This window comes from Crinia signifera, chromosome 2 (assembly GCF_055691185.1).
Source record: "Crinia signifera chromosome 2, ASM5569118v1, whole genome shotgun sequence".
In the NCBI taxonomy this organism is placed as follows: Eukaryota; Metazoa; Chordata; class Amphibia; order Anura; family Myobatrachidae; genus Crinia; species Crinia signifera.
In genome coordinates, this window is record NC_139218.1 from 32,698,199 (window position 1) to 32,719,630 (window position 21,432).

General features: G+C 39.3%; 1 protein-coding gene across 3 annotated transcripts in view; it reads left to right on the forward strand.

Moving 5' to 3' along the window:
• Positions 1-21,432, forward strand: part of NCAM2 (neural cell adhesion molecule 2) — a 344,278-nt gene that overhangs the window by 191,881 nt on the left and 130,965 nt on the right. For all 3 annotated transcript variants that reach the window (XM_083171879.1, XM_083171880.1, XM_083171881.1), the window contains 3 exons: positions 10,885-10,981; positions 12,688-12,861; positions 17,895-18,014. In XM_083171879.1, coding sequence (XP_083028005.1) covers positions 10,885-10,981; positions 12,688-12,861; positions 17,895-18,014 — 391 coding nt within the window. The remainder of the gene's footprint in view (positions 1-10,884; positions 10,982-12,687; positions 12,862-17,894; positions 18,015-21,432) is intronic.

The window sequence follows — 21,432 nt, forward strand, 5'->3', positions numbered from 1 at the left end:
AATGTCTGCTTCTTACAATCTGATCTATACAGCTTTCTGTTGGACCCATCATATTGAATGAGGAAGAATGAAGGAGGATTAATGTGTCAGGTACCTAGATATCATCTTAGTTTTCTATTGGGAGTATTCTGGGAAATATAGGACTTGGTGGCTACTGTAATTAGTTTATTTATCAAATAAATAGGTTATTCTGTAGTATGGTGTAGAAAAGAAATGGGTCAATAACTGCAATTATTTATTTGAATTAGATTTTTTATCAGATATCAAAAGCAATTTTTTTTCTTGATTTTTATTTTAGACATACCTTGGAATTCAAAAACAGATATAAATGAATCATCCTATAAACCTGCTTTAACTTGGAATTGTTTCTGAAGGAAGATGTAGTTCTAGGAGTTTGAATTTTTTATATACAGTCAGGATAGCATAAACTGTCAGAGATACTAGAAGACATTTTGTGTTCTTACAGTACGTGCATTACATAATTTAAGTGGTATTAAATGCCACTTAAAATATATTTTGTTATGTAATATTTTAGACATTGGTCTGTAAAACCTTAAGATAATATATAAGTTGCACATTAGTAATCTTTTTTATAGGCACCATTATTTCTCATGACTAATTTTGGACTACATAAAATGTCTTTCTGAAATGTTACTTTGTTAGTTTCAGAAAGTTTTAAGATCCTTTATTTGGGAATACTCTAACACTCAAAACACATCTATGAATTTATACATTTACAATGCAATTACCTATTTTGAAGTCCATTACACTATTCCATTAATACGAGTCCATCAATAACGATGGGAGCAAATAATTTTCAAGGGGTTTTTTTTTTTTTAACTCTCATTTTTAAATAATTTTCTTGTTTAATGATACAAGTTGATTAACCACTATGCTCATTGTTTGAAGCAAAGTTTTATCCTTATGGTGCTGGTATTATAAATCTTAAACATTACATTTATCTTTATTTCATGGTGGCGCTGTAGAGAGGGATACACAATACCATCAGTGGCAGTTGCCTGTGAGCCTTTACAGTGTATGGATCGAGCTGTAAATTAAATATGTTTTTTTTATTTTTTTTATACCTTGGTCGAGGAAATATATATATATATATATATATATATATATATATATATATATATATATATATATATATATATATATATAGGAGGAGAGGAGAAAGAACCGTCACTCAGGGCTTACTTGAGCTGCAATCTCAACAGCTTGCTCCATTGCTGTAGGTAGGGTGGCTGCATGGAACACACAGCCAGCAATATGGGTAGTGTGGATACAGAGGCACTCGGAGACTTATAAAGGTGAAAACCATGGACCAGGTTTAATCCATAATATAAATGTAGACAGGCCTTTATATTATGGATTAAACCTGGTCCATGGTTTTCACCTTTATCAGTCTCAGAGTGCCTCTGCATCCACACTACCTATGTATATATATATATATATTTTCTAAAAAGAGACAAAAGCGAAGCGCTCCATAGTGCAAGTATTGTTTTATTGCTTTTTAAAAGGTGATAAAACACAAGTGCAGTGTGCAATGGATCATGTACCATGAGCGGCGGTTATAACACACCGCGGATGTAAACTCGCATGTAGCCACAGGCGGCACGGCTGGTTGGAGAGGTTACACTCCGTCAGAAACAATCAACGCCAGGCCACGCCCCAACGCGTTTCGTCACGTGGACTTCGTCAGAGGGTATATATATATATATATATATAAACATACAGAGTCTGCTGGGAGCAGCACTACCGGCAAAACTTAAGAGACAACTTTAAAGGGTGCCTTCCAGGGATCCCAGAACTCCAAGATCGCCACACATACTTAACATATGGAGGCACTCCAAATAAATGACACACTGGCACAGGTGTACACCTGTGCCAGTGTGTCATTTATTTGGAGTGCCTACCTGTGCCAGTGTGTCATTTATTTGGAGTGCCTCCATATGTTAAGTATATATATACACATATACAGATGGTGTATGGGAAAATATGGTGTACAGTTGTGAGCTGGCCCCCCTTATGTTGATCTTTACAATTAGACCAATAGAGCCTTATCGTATCTTTTCCAAAGCATACAGAATGAGTTTTAAATATTTATAAAATAGTCTCTTATTTCAAGCAGTTTTTCTTATTGTTTTAAAACTTCTCAATAAACCTCAAAACAATTTGAAAAACTGCTATCAATGCTTGAAGTAAGAGACTTTTTAATAAATATTTAAAACTTATGGACTTTATTCTGTATTCTTTGGAAAAGATATTATAAGGCTATATTGGTCTAATTGTAAAGGTCAACATAACTGTAGCTCACAACTGTACTCCATATATATATATACATGGGTGGAGCTGAGAGGACGCAAGCTGTGACGCGGTGAAGTGGTGACGCGGCGAGGTCCGGGAACCAGGCTGTTGTACAGTGCGTTCGCCATTGGAAAGCATCACTTGGTGATATACCTTGTTCTTATGCGCAATTGTGTTATCTTGCTATAACACATGTACTTTTGTGAGTGTTATTTTTTTATAAGTAAAGAATTGCCTTTTAAAAACTTAAAATACTACACCATGGTGCGCCTTCTTTTCTTTTTCTTTTTCTATGTGCTTTCCCTGCAGAGATCAGCGCTATAAGGATATTTGTTGTTGGATATATATATATATATATATATATATATATATATATATATATATATATATATATATATATATATACAGGGGTAAGGATCACACTCTCCTCCAAAAGGTGGCAACTGCCGGGGTGTCAGCTCAGGGGTTCCAGACAAGTCCAGTTCTCCAATATAGCCACAAAGATGAGGACACTCACCGGTCTTTCTTCAAAATAATTTTTATCCATATCACCACATCCAATAAAGTGCAAAGTGCATGACAGTGGGCCTAGGGCCAATGTTTCGGTCTGCCAACAGACCTTTTTCAAGGCCCCCACTATCTCCTCCTAAAGTGCATAACCCACAGGACATTATGTGTGCCTTATATCAGCCCCAAAGGCAGCTGTACACTTCCCTTAGGTACACTCAAAAATCTGGATATGCCCTGAGCCCAAAGGCGTAACTACCATAGGTGCAAGGGGTGCAGCTGCTATGGGGCCCAGAGCTGAAGGGGGCCCATCTTTGCTGTCTAAGTATATGTTTTACATACATTTATCACCATCAGTTGCTAAATAGGGGGCCCTTACAAACTTTTGCTATGGGGCCCACGATTATCTAGGTACGCCTCTGCCTGAGCCACATACTTAACACACATTAGTTACCTTATCACAATTCCATAGTTTATAGGCAACTGGCGCCAACATTCTCGCCTGCCACGCTGGTATCAGAAAGCGCCACACACCTGGGCTAGCTTCCTCCTCTCTCACATAGTTCCAGCGTGTAGCGCCGAAACCAGAAGTGAATCACCGCCGCGTCACTTCCTGTAAGTGGAGCGCACAGTCAGGAAGCGTGCGTTCCACCTGAGGCTCATACAGCAGATAAGTCTGATTTCCTTACAGACATCAGTGCCGCATCACTTCCTGTGAGTGGAACGCATAGCCAGGAAGCATGCGATCCACTGCGGACTCAATGTGGCATTTAAAATCCAGTCCTTCAACCTGCGCATTACTATACAAAAACTGGAGCAATGCTTAATATATCCTGCTCAACACTATCATTATAGACAACTATTACATTACATCAAGGGCACCAATTATGTACTGCCATTGCCCGGGGGACCATACAAGGCACACACAACATACTGCCACCTAGTGGTAAAAGTAAAACACAAAAATAATAAAAAAATTACAAAAATATAACAAAAAATTAACTAATACACAAGAAAAATTCTATATTACTTCTTTTAACACAGAAAAGACATGTATAATCAATGTACAAAGGACACTGTCACTTAGGTTGCTCAGACCATCCCATAACTACCAAAATCGACTCACAGGAAAACAGACAAAGAATTATTTTCATTAAGACCCTTCGGGGCCACCGTGTCAAGCCTGTGGATCCACTTCACCTCCTTCCTGAGTAGAATCAATCCACGGTCACCACCTCTCAACAACGGGGGGACCCAGTCAATGATTATGTAACTTAGTGAGGAAATCTGTTGTTTATATTTCAAGAAATGCGCCGCCACAGGTTTATCGGTGAATTGGTGGGCGTACGCTAAGCGGATCGATGACCAATGCTGGTTCATACGCTCACGAAACGTTTGTATCGTTTTCCCCACGTAGAAAAGGCCGCAGGGGCAGCGTAAAAAATAGACCACATGATCCAGAGTACATGTCAAGTGATGATGTATATATAGATACTAGGTGATTCATCGCGCCCTACGGGCGCTCTTCACACCGTCGTAAGGGGCTGCGCCCCCTTAATTTGTGAACGTTTGTATATGAGAAAGATGGCTAGAATTGTATGAAAGATGGCCTGTATTGCAACTTGAGTTATAGGTGAAATGTGTTAAATAGAGAGCATATTATGTGGAAGGGGGTGTGTATTGTTTTGTTTAATTAAAAAGCGGTTATAGAGTAAGATGTACATTGATAGTGTGGATGGTACAGTGACATTTTTGGGTGGGGGGGGCTGTGTGTGCATGTTGTTTAGGTGTGTGTGTGTGCAATAGTATAGTAGGGTGTTTCTGAGTCAGCGGCTCCCCACTGGCGGAGGTCACGACACAGGAAAACAGGAGGCTGGGTAGTGATAGGGGTGTGTGGGCATAAGGGGGACTAAAGAGGAGGGTGGGAGATACTGTGCAGCTTCTGCCAGTGGGTGAGGGTCCAGCGTGGCAGTACAGGAGTACAGGATGGTGGCCCTTAGTCAGTGTCTCCTCCTACTGGGTGGGAATTCGGGTGCATGAGAGCAGGAGGCTGGGCTATGAGGCATAATAGGGGCATGTGGGCAAAACAGCGTCAGCGACTCCCCAGTGGTGGAAGTTACGGTTCAGGAGAGCAGGAAGCTGGGTAGTGATAGGGGTGCGTGAGTATACGGGGGACTAAAGAGGGGCTTAGGGGTGCTGCCGTGGGTGGATGCCGTGAATTGCGGGAGGGGGGGGGGTCGCGGGGGGGATGTGGGTACCGCGAATTGTGGGAGGGGGGGGCGCGGGGGGTTGCAGTGAATCGCGTGAGGGTGGGTCGCGGGGGCGGGGGGTTGCCGCAATGACAGGAGGTGAGGAATCGCAGTAGGGGGGTCGTGGGGGGCACCGTAGACAGCGGGAGGGGGGGCCCGGGGGGTTGGCGCGAATTGTGGGAGGGGGGGTCGCGGGGTGCCGCAATCGCAGGAGGGGGGGTGTCACGGGGTGGGGCCGCGAATCGCGGGAGTCACCGGGGGTGCCGCGAATTGCGGGGTGTGTGCTGCAAATCGCGGGAGGGGGGTCGCGGGGGTTGCCGCGAATCGCCACAAGAAAAAATCAACACAGAAAGTTCAACACATGTAAATGTTGACATAAGTGTGGCACTTCATCAGTGTCCATGTCGACACATGAGAATGAATATGAAAACATAAAAAAAAAGAAAAATAAATCTTCAAAAACTCATGTCAACCTTTTTCATTGTCGACCATAGCCGTGCCAGTGTTTTGCATGTGCCATTTAATCCTGGGGTTGCCGTGAATCGCGCGCGGGGGTGGGGGGATGGGAGGAGGTGAGGGGTGTCCGCGAATCACGGGAGGAGGGGTCGTGGGTGGATGCCGTGAATTGCGGGAGGGGGGGGGGTCGCTCGGGGGGGGTGGGGTGTGGGGGGTTGCAGTGAATCGCGGGAGGGTGGGTCGGGGGGTTGCCGCAATGACAGGAGGGGGGGTCAGGGGTGGGGAATCGCGGTAGGGGGGGTCGTGGGGGGCACCGTGAACTGCGGGAGGGGGGGCCCGGGGGGTTGGCGCGAATCGTGGGAGTTACGGGGTGCCGCGAATCGCAGGAGGGGGGGGTGTCACTGGGTGGGGCCGCGAATCGCGGGAGTCACCGGGGGTGCCGCGAATTGCGGGGGTTTGCTGCAATTCGCGGGAGGGGGGTCGCGGGGGGTGCCGGGAATTGCCACAAGAAAAAATCAACACAGAAAGGTCAACACATGTAAATGTTGACATAAGTGTGGCACTTCATTGGTGTCCATGTCGACACATGAGAATGAATATGAAAACATTGAAAAAGTGAAAAATAAATCTTGTCAACCTTTTTCATTGTCGACCATAGCCATGTCAGTGTTTTGCATGTGCCATTTAATCGTGGGGATGCCGTGAATGGGAGGGGGGGAGGGAGGGAGGTGCATACCTCCCAACATGACCCTCTCCAGGAGGGACACATTGCTCTGTTTCTGGACTTTCTTCTTAATTTATGGATTACCATCACCTGTGCTTAAACACCTTTCTTATCAATTACCCTGTTTACAACAGGTGATGACAATCATAAATTAAGAAGGAAGTCCACAACCCAGCGTTACAGCTCCAGACACACTTTGAGTGACAGATGTAGCCAAATATATAAGATATATATATATATATATATATATAGATAGATAGATAGATAGATAGATAGATAGATAGATAGATAGATAAAATTATTCATGCAGAGCTTTATAGCGTAATATATATTTGAGTAATGACTGAACATTAAAAGGTTATTTCTTATACACAAATTGACAACTGTATAACTCACTAATTATATTTATTTTGAAATGTTCACCATTATTGAACCTTAAGGTGATTTTAATCAAAATGCCTTCTATCGGAAAAACACTTGCGCTATGCAGTATGTGTAAATTCTGCAAATTAAATGAATCTAAAAAGATTTTATAGAAATTTCCATCATATACAGACGAGTGCTTTGAAAAAAAACTCTTTTTACATTCCATTTTTTTTTTCTTTTAATGTACTTCATATTATCCTTCATTTGATAAGATCCATGGAAGTGCTCTATCCAATATCCCTACTAATCTATGCAATTTGGAAAAGAAAGAGGTAAACTGACAAATTTGAATTTTGAAAGTCTGAAGTACAATCTGCAGATTTTTTTTCTAAACAGATAATCTCTCAGGTGAAGCTTCCGATATTTTGTAGAAATTTCTATCAAATATTTAAAAATAGTTGAAAGCAATTTCAAAATGATTAACAAATGTTAAATACACATTAGAACAAGAAAAACCAAGCTCTGCTACTGTTAGGCCCTATTTAGCTTTCAAGACTCAAATGTGTTCCAATACACCAAAACATACACTAACATCTGAAAAGTCAATTATAAATGTATTTTCTTTATTAAATTTGGACCTGAGAAGAACCATGGAGGGGCTTTGTTCAATGTACCTGCAACAATTTGGAAAGGGAAGAGCTAAATGGTCAAAAAAAAATGTCACTGCCCTGAAGATAATTTTTTTTTCTAAAACTTTGATATCCGTAGTCCTCAGTCTAGAATGAACAGTACCTAAATAACATGGGATATAGGTAATTTACCAAAGCTCAAAATAGGTACTTTACCAAACCTCAAAATTAGATAGTTGCACTACAAAGCATTTAACCTGTTTTTACCACCTTCTGTTGGACATTTGTGGATATTATTATAAGAAAAATGCAAACATTAATGCAATAAGATGGCATCTAATACAAGGGGAGCAAACGATTGCACCTTGTCATGTAAAAAGTAGGATGTGCAAGTGGAAATTTGGGCACTTTTTGCAGAATATGGGCAAGGTACAATAATAGTACAAGTTGTGAAGTCAAGAGAAAAAAATTAATTTAATTTGAAGGAACAAGATATCCCACCACTCTATTGAGCTATGTCATCCAAAGACTCCAATACCAGTATTTCAAGAAAATAAAAATATGTATGTTGGGCCAAAATTAATAAGTGATACTTTTATTTTGGTACTTGTGTACTAGCACGGCGCCCCCGATATTTGGTAGCACAACATATAATCAATAAATAGCATATAAATAGCAAATAGCAAATAAATGGCATACACCCGATGCACTGCGATGCAATGTGATTTCAAATTGTATAAGCCCTCTATACGATGTTTAATTGTATAAGCACCCTAATGGGGGCTTACAATCTTAAATGCACCCCCATGCCACCCCCACTTTGAACGTGAACCCGAAGCGTGGCGAGTGCAGCGAGCCCGCGAGGGGCAGCGGTACGCGTCCTACGACCTTTTCATACCCCCACTATCCACGTCGGCGTGGAGTTGATTATATATAGTGTGGCGAGCGCAGCGAGCCACCGAGCCCGAAGCGTGGTGAGCGCAGCGAGCCCCGCGAGGGGACACGTATTCCTTTACATGTATTCTTTACATGTATGGGCGCCGTGCTAGTACACAAGTACCTTTATTTTTTTAAAACATGTTTATTTTCCTCACAAGCCTGTAAACCACTGCACAAATTGTAAACATGTATTAACATAAAAAAAGAATATTGGACTACATAAAATGTCTTTGTAAAATGTTACTTTCAGAAAGTTTTAAGATCCTTTATTTGGGAATGCTCTAACACTCAAAACACATCTATGAATTTATACATTTACAATGCAATTACCTATTTTGAAGTCCATTACACTATTCCATTAATACGAGTCCATCAATAACGATGGGAGCAAATAATTTTCAAGGTTTTTTTTTTTTTTTAACTCTCATTTTGAAATAATTTTCTTGTTTAATGATACAAGTTGATTAACCACTATGCTCATTGTTTGAAGCAAAGTTTTATCCTTAGGTTGCTGTTACCATATATCTTAAACATTAAATTTATTTTTATTTCATGGTGGCGCTGTAGAGAGGGATACACAATACCATCAGTGGCAGATGCCTGTGAGACTTTACAATGTACAGATCGAGCTGTAAATGAAATATGTTTTTTTTTTTTTTACCTTGGTCGAGGGAATATATATATATATATATATATATATATATATATATATAGAGAGAGAGCAGGGGTTTGGCACTCCTTGTGACAAAAATGCAGCTACGCCGGTGCCAGCACAAAACGAATATAGAAGACTTGCGGTGGGGCACTCGTGGCAATTGTAGAGAAGCAAAAAGATTTGCCATCTGGTTTTCAAGCAGCAACGTTTCAATTTATTGTTCAAATTGTCGTCAGGTAACCTGAAATTTGAACAATAAATTGAAACGTTGCTGCTTGAAAACCAGCTGGCAAATCTTTTTGCTTCTCTACAATTGCCACGAGTGCCCCACCGCAAGTCTTATTTATATATATATATATATATATATATATATATATATATATATATATATATATATATATTAAGAACAGACCCTTGTTTCGCACCACAAGTGTGGTGGGAACCCTTATTTCGCACCACTGTACAAATTGTAAACATGTATTAACATTAAAAATATATATATATGGAAAGAACCTGATACTTAAAGTGATGGAAAAAAAGCAGTTTCTGTCAAAATCAATTGTAATTTACTTTTGCTAAACATTCACCCTCCTTCACATCTGTGTTCAAAGTACAGTATACTGTAGATCTAAAAGGATGTCAGTCTGTGATCAATTGTTGGGTTCTTGTCTATATACTGTAGTCCCTCTGTATACGATTACGTATGGTTATAACTCAGACTTTTGACTTTACCTATGGATTTTTTCTTTCTTTCTGGAGTGTCAGTGCTTTATCTACCTTACTGATGTTTTTTTGTTGCCGTTGTTGACCTTGACTTCACCATGAATATTTTCTCAATTTTTATTCTTTCCTTGACTTTTGACTTAGCCTTACTGTGCTCTGAACATATACTGTAGTTTTTGCTTTATTCATGTGATTTTCTTGTACATTGAATAATTTCTTGAGAAACACATATGACTCAAGAATGCCATTAATCCCAACTCCCTGAAAGGAAAGAGGTCTGATATAAGTGATGAGTACATACAGATATTTTTTACACAAGCCTATTCATTGGAGTAATGCTCAGAGAGTGGGGCCAAGTCCTATCAGGATCTATCAGTGGTTTGACAAAGTGGATTTGATCATTACTCAGATTCTCCATTAATACAGTTTATAAACCTTTATCATTTGATACAACAGATAGCTATAACAATTTTTTTTTTATTTTAACATACTGTACATGGCAGTCGAGTATACTACATGGGAAGTACATGACTTAGGGTATAATATTTTTTGCACTGTATGCTTTGATGAGCAAGTGTGTTACTGTTTAACATGGTTTGTTAGTTTTACTTTACACCCCCTAGAGGTTTACTTATTTATTATCTATTTGTTTGTGTATATAATTTTTTGTAATTATTAAAGTATGTGTTTTTATTTTAATTTTTTTTCAATTAATTACTAAGCACACTCCTTCTATAATGGACAAAACCATGTACACTGCAGGTGGGGCAGATGTAACATGTGCAGAGAGTAAGATTTGTGGGAGTTATTGTGTTTCTGTGCAGGGAAAATACTGGCTGCTTTATTTTTGCACTGCAATATAGATATCAGTTTGAAGTACACACCTCACCCAAATGTAACTCTCTCTTCACATGTTACATCTGCCCCACCTGCAATGGTTTTGTCCATTAAAGAAGGAGTTTGCTTTTGCATCCCAACAAGAATTAGGCCCTTAGTTGCATAAATTGATTACGGTAGTTGTCTGTTCTGGATTATTATAATTTTTTTAGGAGGGGGCTATAGGACATGGATTTCATTTCACAAGTTTTTTTAATAGTTCTCCTGTTGGTTAGCATCTTAAATTTTGTTATAGAAATAAGCACTCATTAATTGCAATTATTTTTAATTAGTTCTGTAGGAAAAGAAAAGAAATCCAAATGAAGAATAAATTATGATCGTCATTAGATTTTTATTTCTTATCTTGCTTGGCTATTTGTATAGGTAAATAAATATATATAATAATACATTTTAATATTATATTTGTTGTGGATTTTTTTTATTAAGATAACCCCAATATCGGACAATGACTTTGGACGCTACAATTGCACAGCAATCAATTCAATAGGATCAAGAATTCAAGAATACATACTAACATTGGCTGGTAGGTACATTGTGATTGCTTAAAAATTAAAATTTGAAATTTTAAAAATATGTATTAAAGAAATCTACTTCCGAGATAACCAATTTTATATTTGGAATATTTGGAGCATACTGTATATTCAATAGCTTTGTATCCACATGTTGTGTTCTCATCGTCTAGTATACAATATTAGTCAAAGAGATTGTAAGGTTTGAACAATTCACAACTACCCAATCATATGCTGCCTTCTCTAGTTCACATCCAATCACATGCTTTCTCTTTATAAAACTACTGATCAATTGGTGACTAATAAAATAAAGAGATTGGTTGTAAAGCTGGTAACTTTTTGAATACTTTTAAATACTGGATCATTATACACATATTCAATTACTATATTGTTTGTTGATAGTAGTTAAGGTAGTTAAGAAATCTGTTACATGTATGCATTGTTAGTACTTTTATTGGAAAATAACAGAACATTGTTTATTAATGTATTTTTAAAAATAAAGTATATCAATTATTATTTTAATTCATAAAATAAAAAATTCATTACAATTGGTGTTTCATACAGTTGGACAGATTGGCAATTATTATTATTATTTATGAGTCAATCGTATTAATCTTTATTTTATATATGAATGTTAGTTGCAAAGATGTAGCTACAAAGATGTAATTTTCGAGAATTTTACAAATCAGTGGTTAAATTGGAGGACAACAGAGATCTTTATTTAAAAAATGTATACCATTGTATTGTGTGGAAACATTTATGAATCTGAACCCCAGCAATTTAATAACACTTTACCAGGTGTTGAATTCTGTAGCTTTTGTACCTGTTCTTCTTTTTAAAGTGAGGCCCTTACACATTCCAGAGTTAATTTTTTAACAATGGACTTGGAACAATAGAGAACAGACATTTTCATCTTGTCCAAGCACTAGATTTTGCAACCTTGAAATGGTTGGAAAACAATTGATGCTTACTAGTGCAAAATCAAAGCATCTTACTCATTGAGCTTTGCAAATTCTATTCTTTGTGTTGTTTAATGCAAACAGCTAAGTATGCACAATTGACTATATTAATCTGTTTTACAGAATACATGAAACATCTCATTGATTACGGTAAAGATGATAGACAATGTCTAGGGTGACAGTCACTGGGTCATCCATTAATGGTCAACATTGATTACGTCAACACCAAATAAAGGGTTGACATACTATGGTCAACATTGGAAAAAAGTTAACACAAACTTATGGTTGATAGAGGCATGGTCAACAGTCAAACGGTTCACAAGAGTTTTTCCTGTTTTTTGGGGGTTTATGTAATCATAAGTCGAAATGTATACCGTATACTGTATATGTACTGCGTCCCCTTGCATGGCTCATTATGCTTGCCATGTTATGGGCACGGTGCCTTGCTGGGCTCGGCACACTATTATATTCCCACTTTATGCCCACTTGGACAGTAATGTTTGAAAAACCACTTAAAAAAATTATGAAAAACACATGTCGACCTTTTGACTGTTGCCCTTGTCTATGTCAATCATAAGCTTATGTTGACCTTTTGGCAGTGTCCACATTGACCCTTTTTATGGTATCGACATAGTCACTGTCAATCATTAGTGGTAGACCTAGACATTGTCTATCCATTGACTGCATACCCATCTCAATGCATACACACTTTTATAGATGTATGTTAATGTACTTGTATAACAAATTGTGTTATCCCATAGATGTGCCGTCCAGTCCACATGGTTTGCGAGTCATAGAGCTGTCGCAAACATATGCCAAAGTATTTTTCAACAAACCAGATTCACATGGTGGGGTTCCCATTCACCATTATCAAATGGATTTCAAAGAAGTGTCTTCAGATACTTGGAAAGTTGTCCATTCGCATGGTACTCAAAGTGAGTAAGAATATTTCCTAAAAGGCATTGTAACACCTCACCATGAATTACTTAGGTTAATATACTTACATATACAACATTTAATTTCCCTATTCTCTGTGTTTACTAATTCAATACTATTTATAGGTTCATCATCTTTCTTTTAACCTGTTACCCCTACATTTTTATTTTTCTTAGTCAAGGCCCATCTTCTCCATATTGTATCTTTTTCCTGTTTGATTTGATATATCTCTTTCTGAATTTTGATACACCTCCCCATATATAGCTTTAACAATGTCTCCCAGTGTATTTTCCACTCTGCAACCATTCTTTCTTTTCTATAATATATTTCTTATTTTCATTTGTTGCATCCCTTTGATTTTTTTCTTACTCCACTGTGTCCATTGTCTTTGTACCACTATACTACCCATAGGTATATTAATTAACATTCTTATTTTTATTTTAACACAGCAATTTAGATTAAAATTCAGCTGTGCTACCAGTTGGCAATATCTGCAGTGCTACTGTAGGAACAGTAGATGGCACTGTGGTTTTTAATTTCTGTATTTCTTATGTAATCCTCCATGTTTTGTTATGTTATACAGTTTTACAAGTAGTGGTCTTCATAAATGGAAAAGGGGGGGCACATGGGCCTGTGCTCCAGATGTTAGTTTTTTCCAGATGACAGCCGGTCACCCTGTGTATGTACCACTGTGATATTGTGTATGCCTCTCCGTCAACTGTTGGATACTCCTTTGTCAATCTGTGTATGCACCACTGTCACCCTTTGACTGCCCCTTTGTCATCCTATGTATATCACTTTGTGTATGGTCCTCTGTCACCCTACGTATGTCCATCTGTCACCCTGTGTATGTCCCAATGTCAACCTATGTGTCACCCTGTGTACTGTATGTCACCCTGTGTATGCCCCTCTGCCACCTTGTGTATGTCACCCTTTGTTTTCTCCTCTTTCACCCTATGCATTTCCCTCTGTCGCCCTCTGTATTCCCCTCTGTCATCCTCTGTCCTGTTCTGTCCCGATGGAGCCGCTCTTATCAGATCGGCTCCCATCACGCTGCCCACCATGCGTCACCCCACACCAGAATGGGGCGCACACACATTGAGACACTTGCATACCCAATTCTCAGAATGAACATGCGAGCCTGTGAGATGCTTTGGAGTCCATGTCCTGTCCCCTGCCACCAGATCACCAGCGGCTGGCGGTCTGGTGGCAATGCTGAGCCTGGCCCATCTGTATGTCACCCTGGGTATGCCACTCTGTCATCATGTGTATGCCCCTCTGTCACCTTGTGTATGCCCCTCTGTCACCTTGTGTACTGTATGTCACCCTATGTACGTTCCTGTCACCCTGTGTATTGCCCTCTGTCTCCCTGTGTATATCACCCTGTGTATGCTCCTCTGTCACCCCATGTCTGCCACTCTCATCCTGTGAATGCACCACTGTCACCCATGTATAACCCTGTCACCCAGTGTATTCCTTTATGTCACCCTGTGTATTTTGCTCCGTCACCCTTTGTATGCCCCTCTGTCACATTGTGTATGCCACTTTGTCACCCTGTGTATGCCCCTCTGTCCCCCTGTGTATGCTGCTCTTTCATTCTGTGAATGCACCAATGTCACCCCATGTATAACCCTGTCACCCAGTGTATTTCCCTCTGTCACCCTGTGTATTGCCCTCTGTCTCCTCTGCAGTCCTGTCTAAATAATCTAAAAAAGATGAGATGAGAGCATATTATAAATGCAAGAAATGGCACATGAGGAAAGTTAGCAACAGAGAACATTTCCACACTCACTGGGGTAAATTTACTAAGATGGGAGTTCTACTGAAGATGGGACATTGCCCATATCAACCAATCAGATCTATTATCTTCTAGACGGGGCTAAATAAATAAGAAGTATAATCTGTTTTGTTGCTATGGACAACATTCCATCTTCAATAGAACTTCCATCTTAGTAAATGTACCCCACTGATCTATTCAAAAAGATCAAAAAGTTAATCTGTCCTATTGCTGGTACATGGCTTCTGGTTGAACAAGTTATGTGATGAGTAATAGAAACCTCTTCACAGGACTTGACCTTTGTCATGAGGATCTTATGTGTGGAAGTAGTATTACTGCTGAAGGAATCGGCAATGGTCTACTCATGTGTTCTAATACAAATGGGAATAATTACTAAAAAGAGTGAAAGAAAATGCTCGGAAGGCAGATTCTTGACTGCATGCCAATGGCACTAATTTCAAGATGACAAGTGTATTATTGTGAATGTAGGAACAGTAACAGGTGGTGTAGGAGTATGGCAACAGCTGCAGGCTGAGTTTTCCATGAGTTACACTGGGCGACCAGTAGGTGGTGCTGTGTTTATTAAGCTCGGATAATGCACTCTACTGTAAGATTCTTTGTAAGCCTTTGTCTTATCATGCTATATTATGTTATCATCTTTTATGTGTTCTTGTCACAGCAATGTTTATCCCCCCAAAGATTGTATTTGCATGTCGATGCTTGAACGGGAAGCATACAGTCCTCATACACTGAGTCTCAATGCGCAATGCTACGTGATACACCTGACGCAATTGAGTCCTGCTGCATACCGAGAAGCTTCTGCACACAAACATGTGTCAAAACTGTTTCACTACACTGATAGATTTGATATGCAACACTTGTACATCTGGGTGCGATCTGCATCTTATGTGACCCACAATGGAACTTGGTGTGAAAAGACCACGGCAACTGTATTGTTGCTCTTCATATGCCGAATCATACTCAGCTGCACATAGATCAATGGTGATCAATGATTAAACTAATCTCTACAGTCTAGTGAGTCTACATTGTCACTATTGATTGTGACTCTGAGTGTCCAAGATACTTACAGCAAGCCTAGTTGCACGGGCCTGGCTCACCAAGACATGACAGCTGCCCAAGGCTACTCAATATGAACAGAGGTGGGTGGTGGTCAAACAAGAGAGCAGAAAAGACTTCCAGCCTGCAGCCAGACAGTAAGAGCTGATTGGTGGATGGCACTTTCCACCAATCAGAGTGATGACAGTCATGCACTCTATGAATGCATGAGAAGAGACAACTGGGGAATGCACGAGGGGCAAGTTTTATTATGTTGTTAAGAAGGCCCTGGGTGTATAATGACCATATTTGTGAGAGCAGGAAAATAAAGTACTGCATAGGTAGAGTTAAAAGAAATGATTGTGTGTAACTGTATATAAAAGACCTTCTGCCCTTAGCAAATGACTCTTCTCCATGCTTTTTAGCAGACCAATAGAGTAAAGCAGTATTAAAATGTATTTTACCACTTATCCTGATTCTATGTGCATCATGCATATGAAATCGTACAAAATATGAATTCTAAATGCCGTAGCTAATTGTAAAATCAAATGAGAGCCCGTCACCGAAATCACACTCTTGAATACATTATAGCTGTGTGCTGAATTACGTTATTAGGAGTTGAATTTCAAATTTCACACTTTGGCTGTTTTACAGTTACCAAGAACGCACAGTCCACTCCAAAGCATATCATGTTCTCTCTCCTGTTCTCTAGTTGTTAGATTAATAATCTTTATTAATAGGTTAATATACCCAATGGAATTTCTATTTAATGAAGTCTGTTTTTTTTCCCAGTGTTTATGGGCAGGAATAAAATAATAAAAATAATCAATTTTTTTTTGCTAAATGAAGAAATCTTAAAATTGACTAGGCAAAAGAATGAAGGTGTTACTGTATGTTATGTTCAGCTAAACTGAGATATTTAGGGAGGTATCCAATTAAATTATGTAGTGTTTTGGCTGAATAAAAAGGCTATCCCTTATCCGAAATGCTCCGGACCATGAGAATTTTGAATAAGGGATTTTTCCGTTTTTTGGAATATTTTTTTAACATACTTACCTGATCCCCTGGTGGTGCCCCGATGGTCCTCTGGCATCCATGGTCTTCCCCAGCATCTACGGCGGCCTTCAGGATCCTCTTCTGCGGTCCCAGTGGTGCATTGTGCGAGTTTGCAGGCACACCGGTGATGCCGCTGAAGAGGATCCCAAAGCTGACCCTTGGGCGCCGGGTGACGTGGTAAGTATGAAAAAAGCCGGGGGTGGGGGGGGGGGGTAGAATATTCAGAAGGTTTTTGGAATATTTCTGTTTTTAAATATATGGAATACTCAACCTGTATCTCTATTTTAGAAAGATTATCATTATTAATATATACTAATATTGTCCATTTTTGTCCGTACAATTGACCATTTATGGGTCAGGATAAGTTACCGATCTGCTAACCAGGATAAGTTACCGATGTCATGTGTTATAGAGGCCCTGGGGTCAACTTTTTTCAGAATATGCTTTGGGCACAGCCAGATGGAGGCAATGCAGGGGATACTGTACTCAAGTCCCCACTCTGTCAGGGGGACTCAAGTCAGAGCAGTGATGTTACTATCAAGCAGTTCAGAGGCTACTTCTATTTTTGCAAATGACAAGATAGAGGATACAGTAGATTTTATTTTTCTATACATATTTTAAGATTGCTTATGCTATCTTTATACAACTTTATCAAATATTTGTCTCTCAATTAGGTAACGCTCTAAAAAGTATCCAGACATTAATTAACTATTAGGCCCCCCAAGCCTGAACCACCAAACGCACAATCCCTGATAAATGTTGGCAGGATACCGGATTTTCAGTTAAAGATAATTATTAGATCTTAAGAAGTAGAAATACAGTAGCACTTTTATACTGTACATAAAATATATCAGTAAATAGAGCGCTCACATTTTGAAATAACATTGTTGCTATGATCCCTGGGTCATAAAATAACACCTTCATTCATTAAAAAAATAACAAATCATTCAGTAAATTGTCACATACAGTAACACCTTTATCCAGCCGCCTCTTCAATTCTTTTAATGCTGTGAAAATATTGGATAGTACATTTTTGCATTCTTTTCTTATGTGATAATTCCAAATGTTTTTTTTTTTTTTTATTGGGTGTGTGTTACTTTCATGGCTTTTATTAATTTAACGGTATTTATTTTTCTTTTGCAGCAATTGTTGTTCTGGGAAGCTTAGAGGCCAATACAACATATGAAGTCAGGGTTGCTGCTGTCAATGGTAAAGGACAAGGAGAATATAGCAAAATTGAAATTTTTCAGACACTCCCTGTTCGTAAGTGTTAAAACTGTTTTTTTTGTATGTATAAATTTGAATGTTTTATATTTTTATTTGCAATATTTATATATATTTTTAAAAAATGCCTGTTCTATACCTATATTGATTTAATGAGGTCTCATTTCTAACAATAAGAACCAGCAAGTGAATTATGTTTCACAGTCATTTTAGGTTTATTTACAACCAACATATGGTTTCATACAGTAGGGTGCATGATATTCTGCAAACACCTCGATGTACTCTAACAGATTTACGGGATTTCTGTATAAATTATTTCCTTGACAGACACCATAAGGCGAAATTATAATGATTGCATATTTCTTCTGAATGAGTAACAAGACTTTAATGAGTTAATATGATTAAAGTTGACTTTTCAACTGCTGCTCTGAGGGGCTTGATGATCCCTATTCTATTGCCTGACATTTTAATGCCAGCAGTGGCTCTCAAACTTGCAGTCTTCACTGAAATCAGCCCAACTTCGCCCCTAAAAATGTTCCAAGCCCTATGGCTGCTGCCGTAATGACTTGCATCCGCATAACCTGTATAAAACAAACTGGGTAGTTACAGACCGTGAAAATGGTAGGAAGACCCTGCTCGCCTGCTTACAATCTATAGGGAAAAACATAGAAAAATAGAGCTGCGCACCCAACTGGAGTATAAAAAACAACAATTTATTACAATTACATACGTACAATACAGAAATAAAAAAATAAGTAAAAACACAATAAAAACACAAAATATGAAAAATAGAGGGGGTGGATTATACAACCGGTTGTATTAACTGTAATCCAATCCTGGTAGTGTTGGTTAATATCAGGTTAGTACTGTTAAAACATATGATGTTATTGACAGTCACTGTGCATTCCCGGATTTTTCATATCGTTATTAGAAATATGGTAAACTGCAGTATTTGTTAGTAGTTGGATGGAGTTTAACTAACTTTTTACGTCTGGCCAGACAATAATGGGTACCTTACAGATGACCTTGTGCTGCTACGTCTTGTCCTCCCAGTTGATGGCGCTGATTAGCCAGATTCTCAACTTTATCCGGAGTATGGTTCTCAGGAGAGCTGGTCACAGTGTAATCAATGGTAACGGTCCGCTTAGGTATATTGCCGGTGGACTTGTACTCTAACGCGTTTCCCCGCCTTTTCTGGTTCTCAGCGGCTTCTTCAGAGAGTCCTATAACATTCCATGTAAGTGATAAACCCCAGCTGTCAAGTAAATGATCACCTGCATCATATAACATTACTCTAATAACTGTCAATAATAATAATAACTAATATGCTCGCCTGCTTACAATCTATAGGGAAATAGCATATTTGGGTGGATGTATTAAGTCTGGTAAAGAGATAAAGTGGAGATAAAGTAGAAGAAGGATAGCACACCAGCCAATCAACTTCTAACTGTCATTTTTCAAACATAACTGATTGGCTGGTGAATTATCTCCTAATTTATCTCCACTTTATCTCTTCACTAGGCTTAATACATGTGCCCCATTGATATATACGAATTGGAGTTATCTATTGTATAATGGTCCACCAGATTGCAAAGGTTCTTGGTTGGCTGCATTACACGATACACTCCTACGGTGTCCATGTCTATATTTCTAAGTATAGACACCCCCCGCCCCCCCCCCCAAAAAAAAAAAAACCCTCAAGTTAACATTTCCCCATGTTGACCTTCTACACGTCGACCGGTTTCTAGTGCTGACCGTGTGAACATGTCCACCTAAACCATGTTGATCTTTTTCACGTGTTTGCCAACAGTCCTCAACATTTTCACTATTGATCAAACAATCCACACCCATCATAACAATCCTCACCTAAAGCCTTATCCTAACCACACCTCCCTCAGCCTAACCCTCCCATCACGCCGGCTACCCCAAACCCTCCCCTCCTGCAGCCCAATCCTAACCCTCCACTCAAACAGCCTAACCCTAACCCTTGTCCGCCACAGCTTACCCTAACCTTCCCTCTGGCCTAACCCTTATATACCCTGCCTGCACCCTAATCCTAACTCTAGCCCTAACCCTAATACTTATCGAAGGAATATGACGGGATTCCGACAGTTGGGATGCCACAGCCGGTATTGTAGCCATAAGCATCCTGACAGTTGCGAGGCTGACCACGTTGTGTAATTAGCATGTTAAAATTTTAAATATTTAACTTATGTGGATCTTGATTGTTGGCAATGTGGTTTTCGATTGCAAAACAGACATGCTGAGTTATTTGTATTTATAAGACTATGGTGGAGATTTATCAAAGTTTGGAGAGATAAAATACCATCCAATCAGCTTTTAACTGTCATATTTCAAACACAACCTGGAAAGTGATTATAAGATGCTAACTGATCTGTAGTTTACCTCTCTCCACAGTGTCTCTCTTAAAGGTTTAAATCACCTCCCCTTATATTTTGTATTCAAGTCTTATTTCAATTGCACCTGAAATGTACATATTTTGCTACTGTGGAAGACTTCCACGACCAGTAAAGATACAGTAGATTAATGGTTAGTTTACATTCCGTGACTTTACTGTTAAGTGTACAAAATTACAAACTCTAAAAAAACATTGGGGACATTTATGACAGGGGCGCCGACAGGTTGTCTTGGCCCTGGTAAAATGGAGGGAGTGTGGATACCAGGGGGGGGGGGGGGGGGTGGTGGTGCAGGTGTGATCACATATCCACACAGGGAGAGATGGGATAAGCTGGCACTGCCTCTCTCACCCCTGCTCTGCGCTGTGCAGCGCGTGCTGGGCTAGGGAGAGAAGCTTTGCTGCAGTGGCAGAATGTCATTTCTCTCCACACTTCCCGGCTCTTTGCTACAGGGAAGTGGGGAGCAGGGCCCGGGCCCCTCCAACTGGCCCGGGTAAGAAGTACCCACTCCCCCCCTCTCGGCGCCACTGATTAATGTTTACTACCGATTCTACAAATAACTGCTTAATCTGAGTGTTGTTGTCTATGATATCTGATTACATTGAAACTCATTTTTCTTGTCATTTTTAGAACATCAGATTGAGACAATATAACCTTTCCTACTACATCACCTATAGATCCAACCCACTTTGAATCATACATATTATAAATGAGCCTTTCAATAAATAAAATAATGAAATAAAATGTGATAAAGTTGAGAGTTATAACCAAGTTCTAAACTTGTTTATCTCTCTCCACTTTATCACTTTTTGAAGCTTAGTGCAGTACATTTGGCATGAGGGGAGAGGGAATGCCATACTCTATCATGTATATGCCCTCCTCATGTCACATACTGTATGTTACCATTTGCACTTTGCCAATTACGCCGCAACCATAATTTCTTACTTACTGCAGTGTCCAGCGACGTCACATGATGTCAGCCGCCCGTCCTGTCTTCGTCCCGCTGCCCACAAATATAAGTCAGTCTCCACTGACTTAAA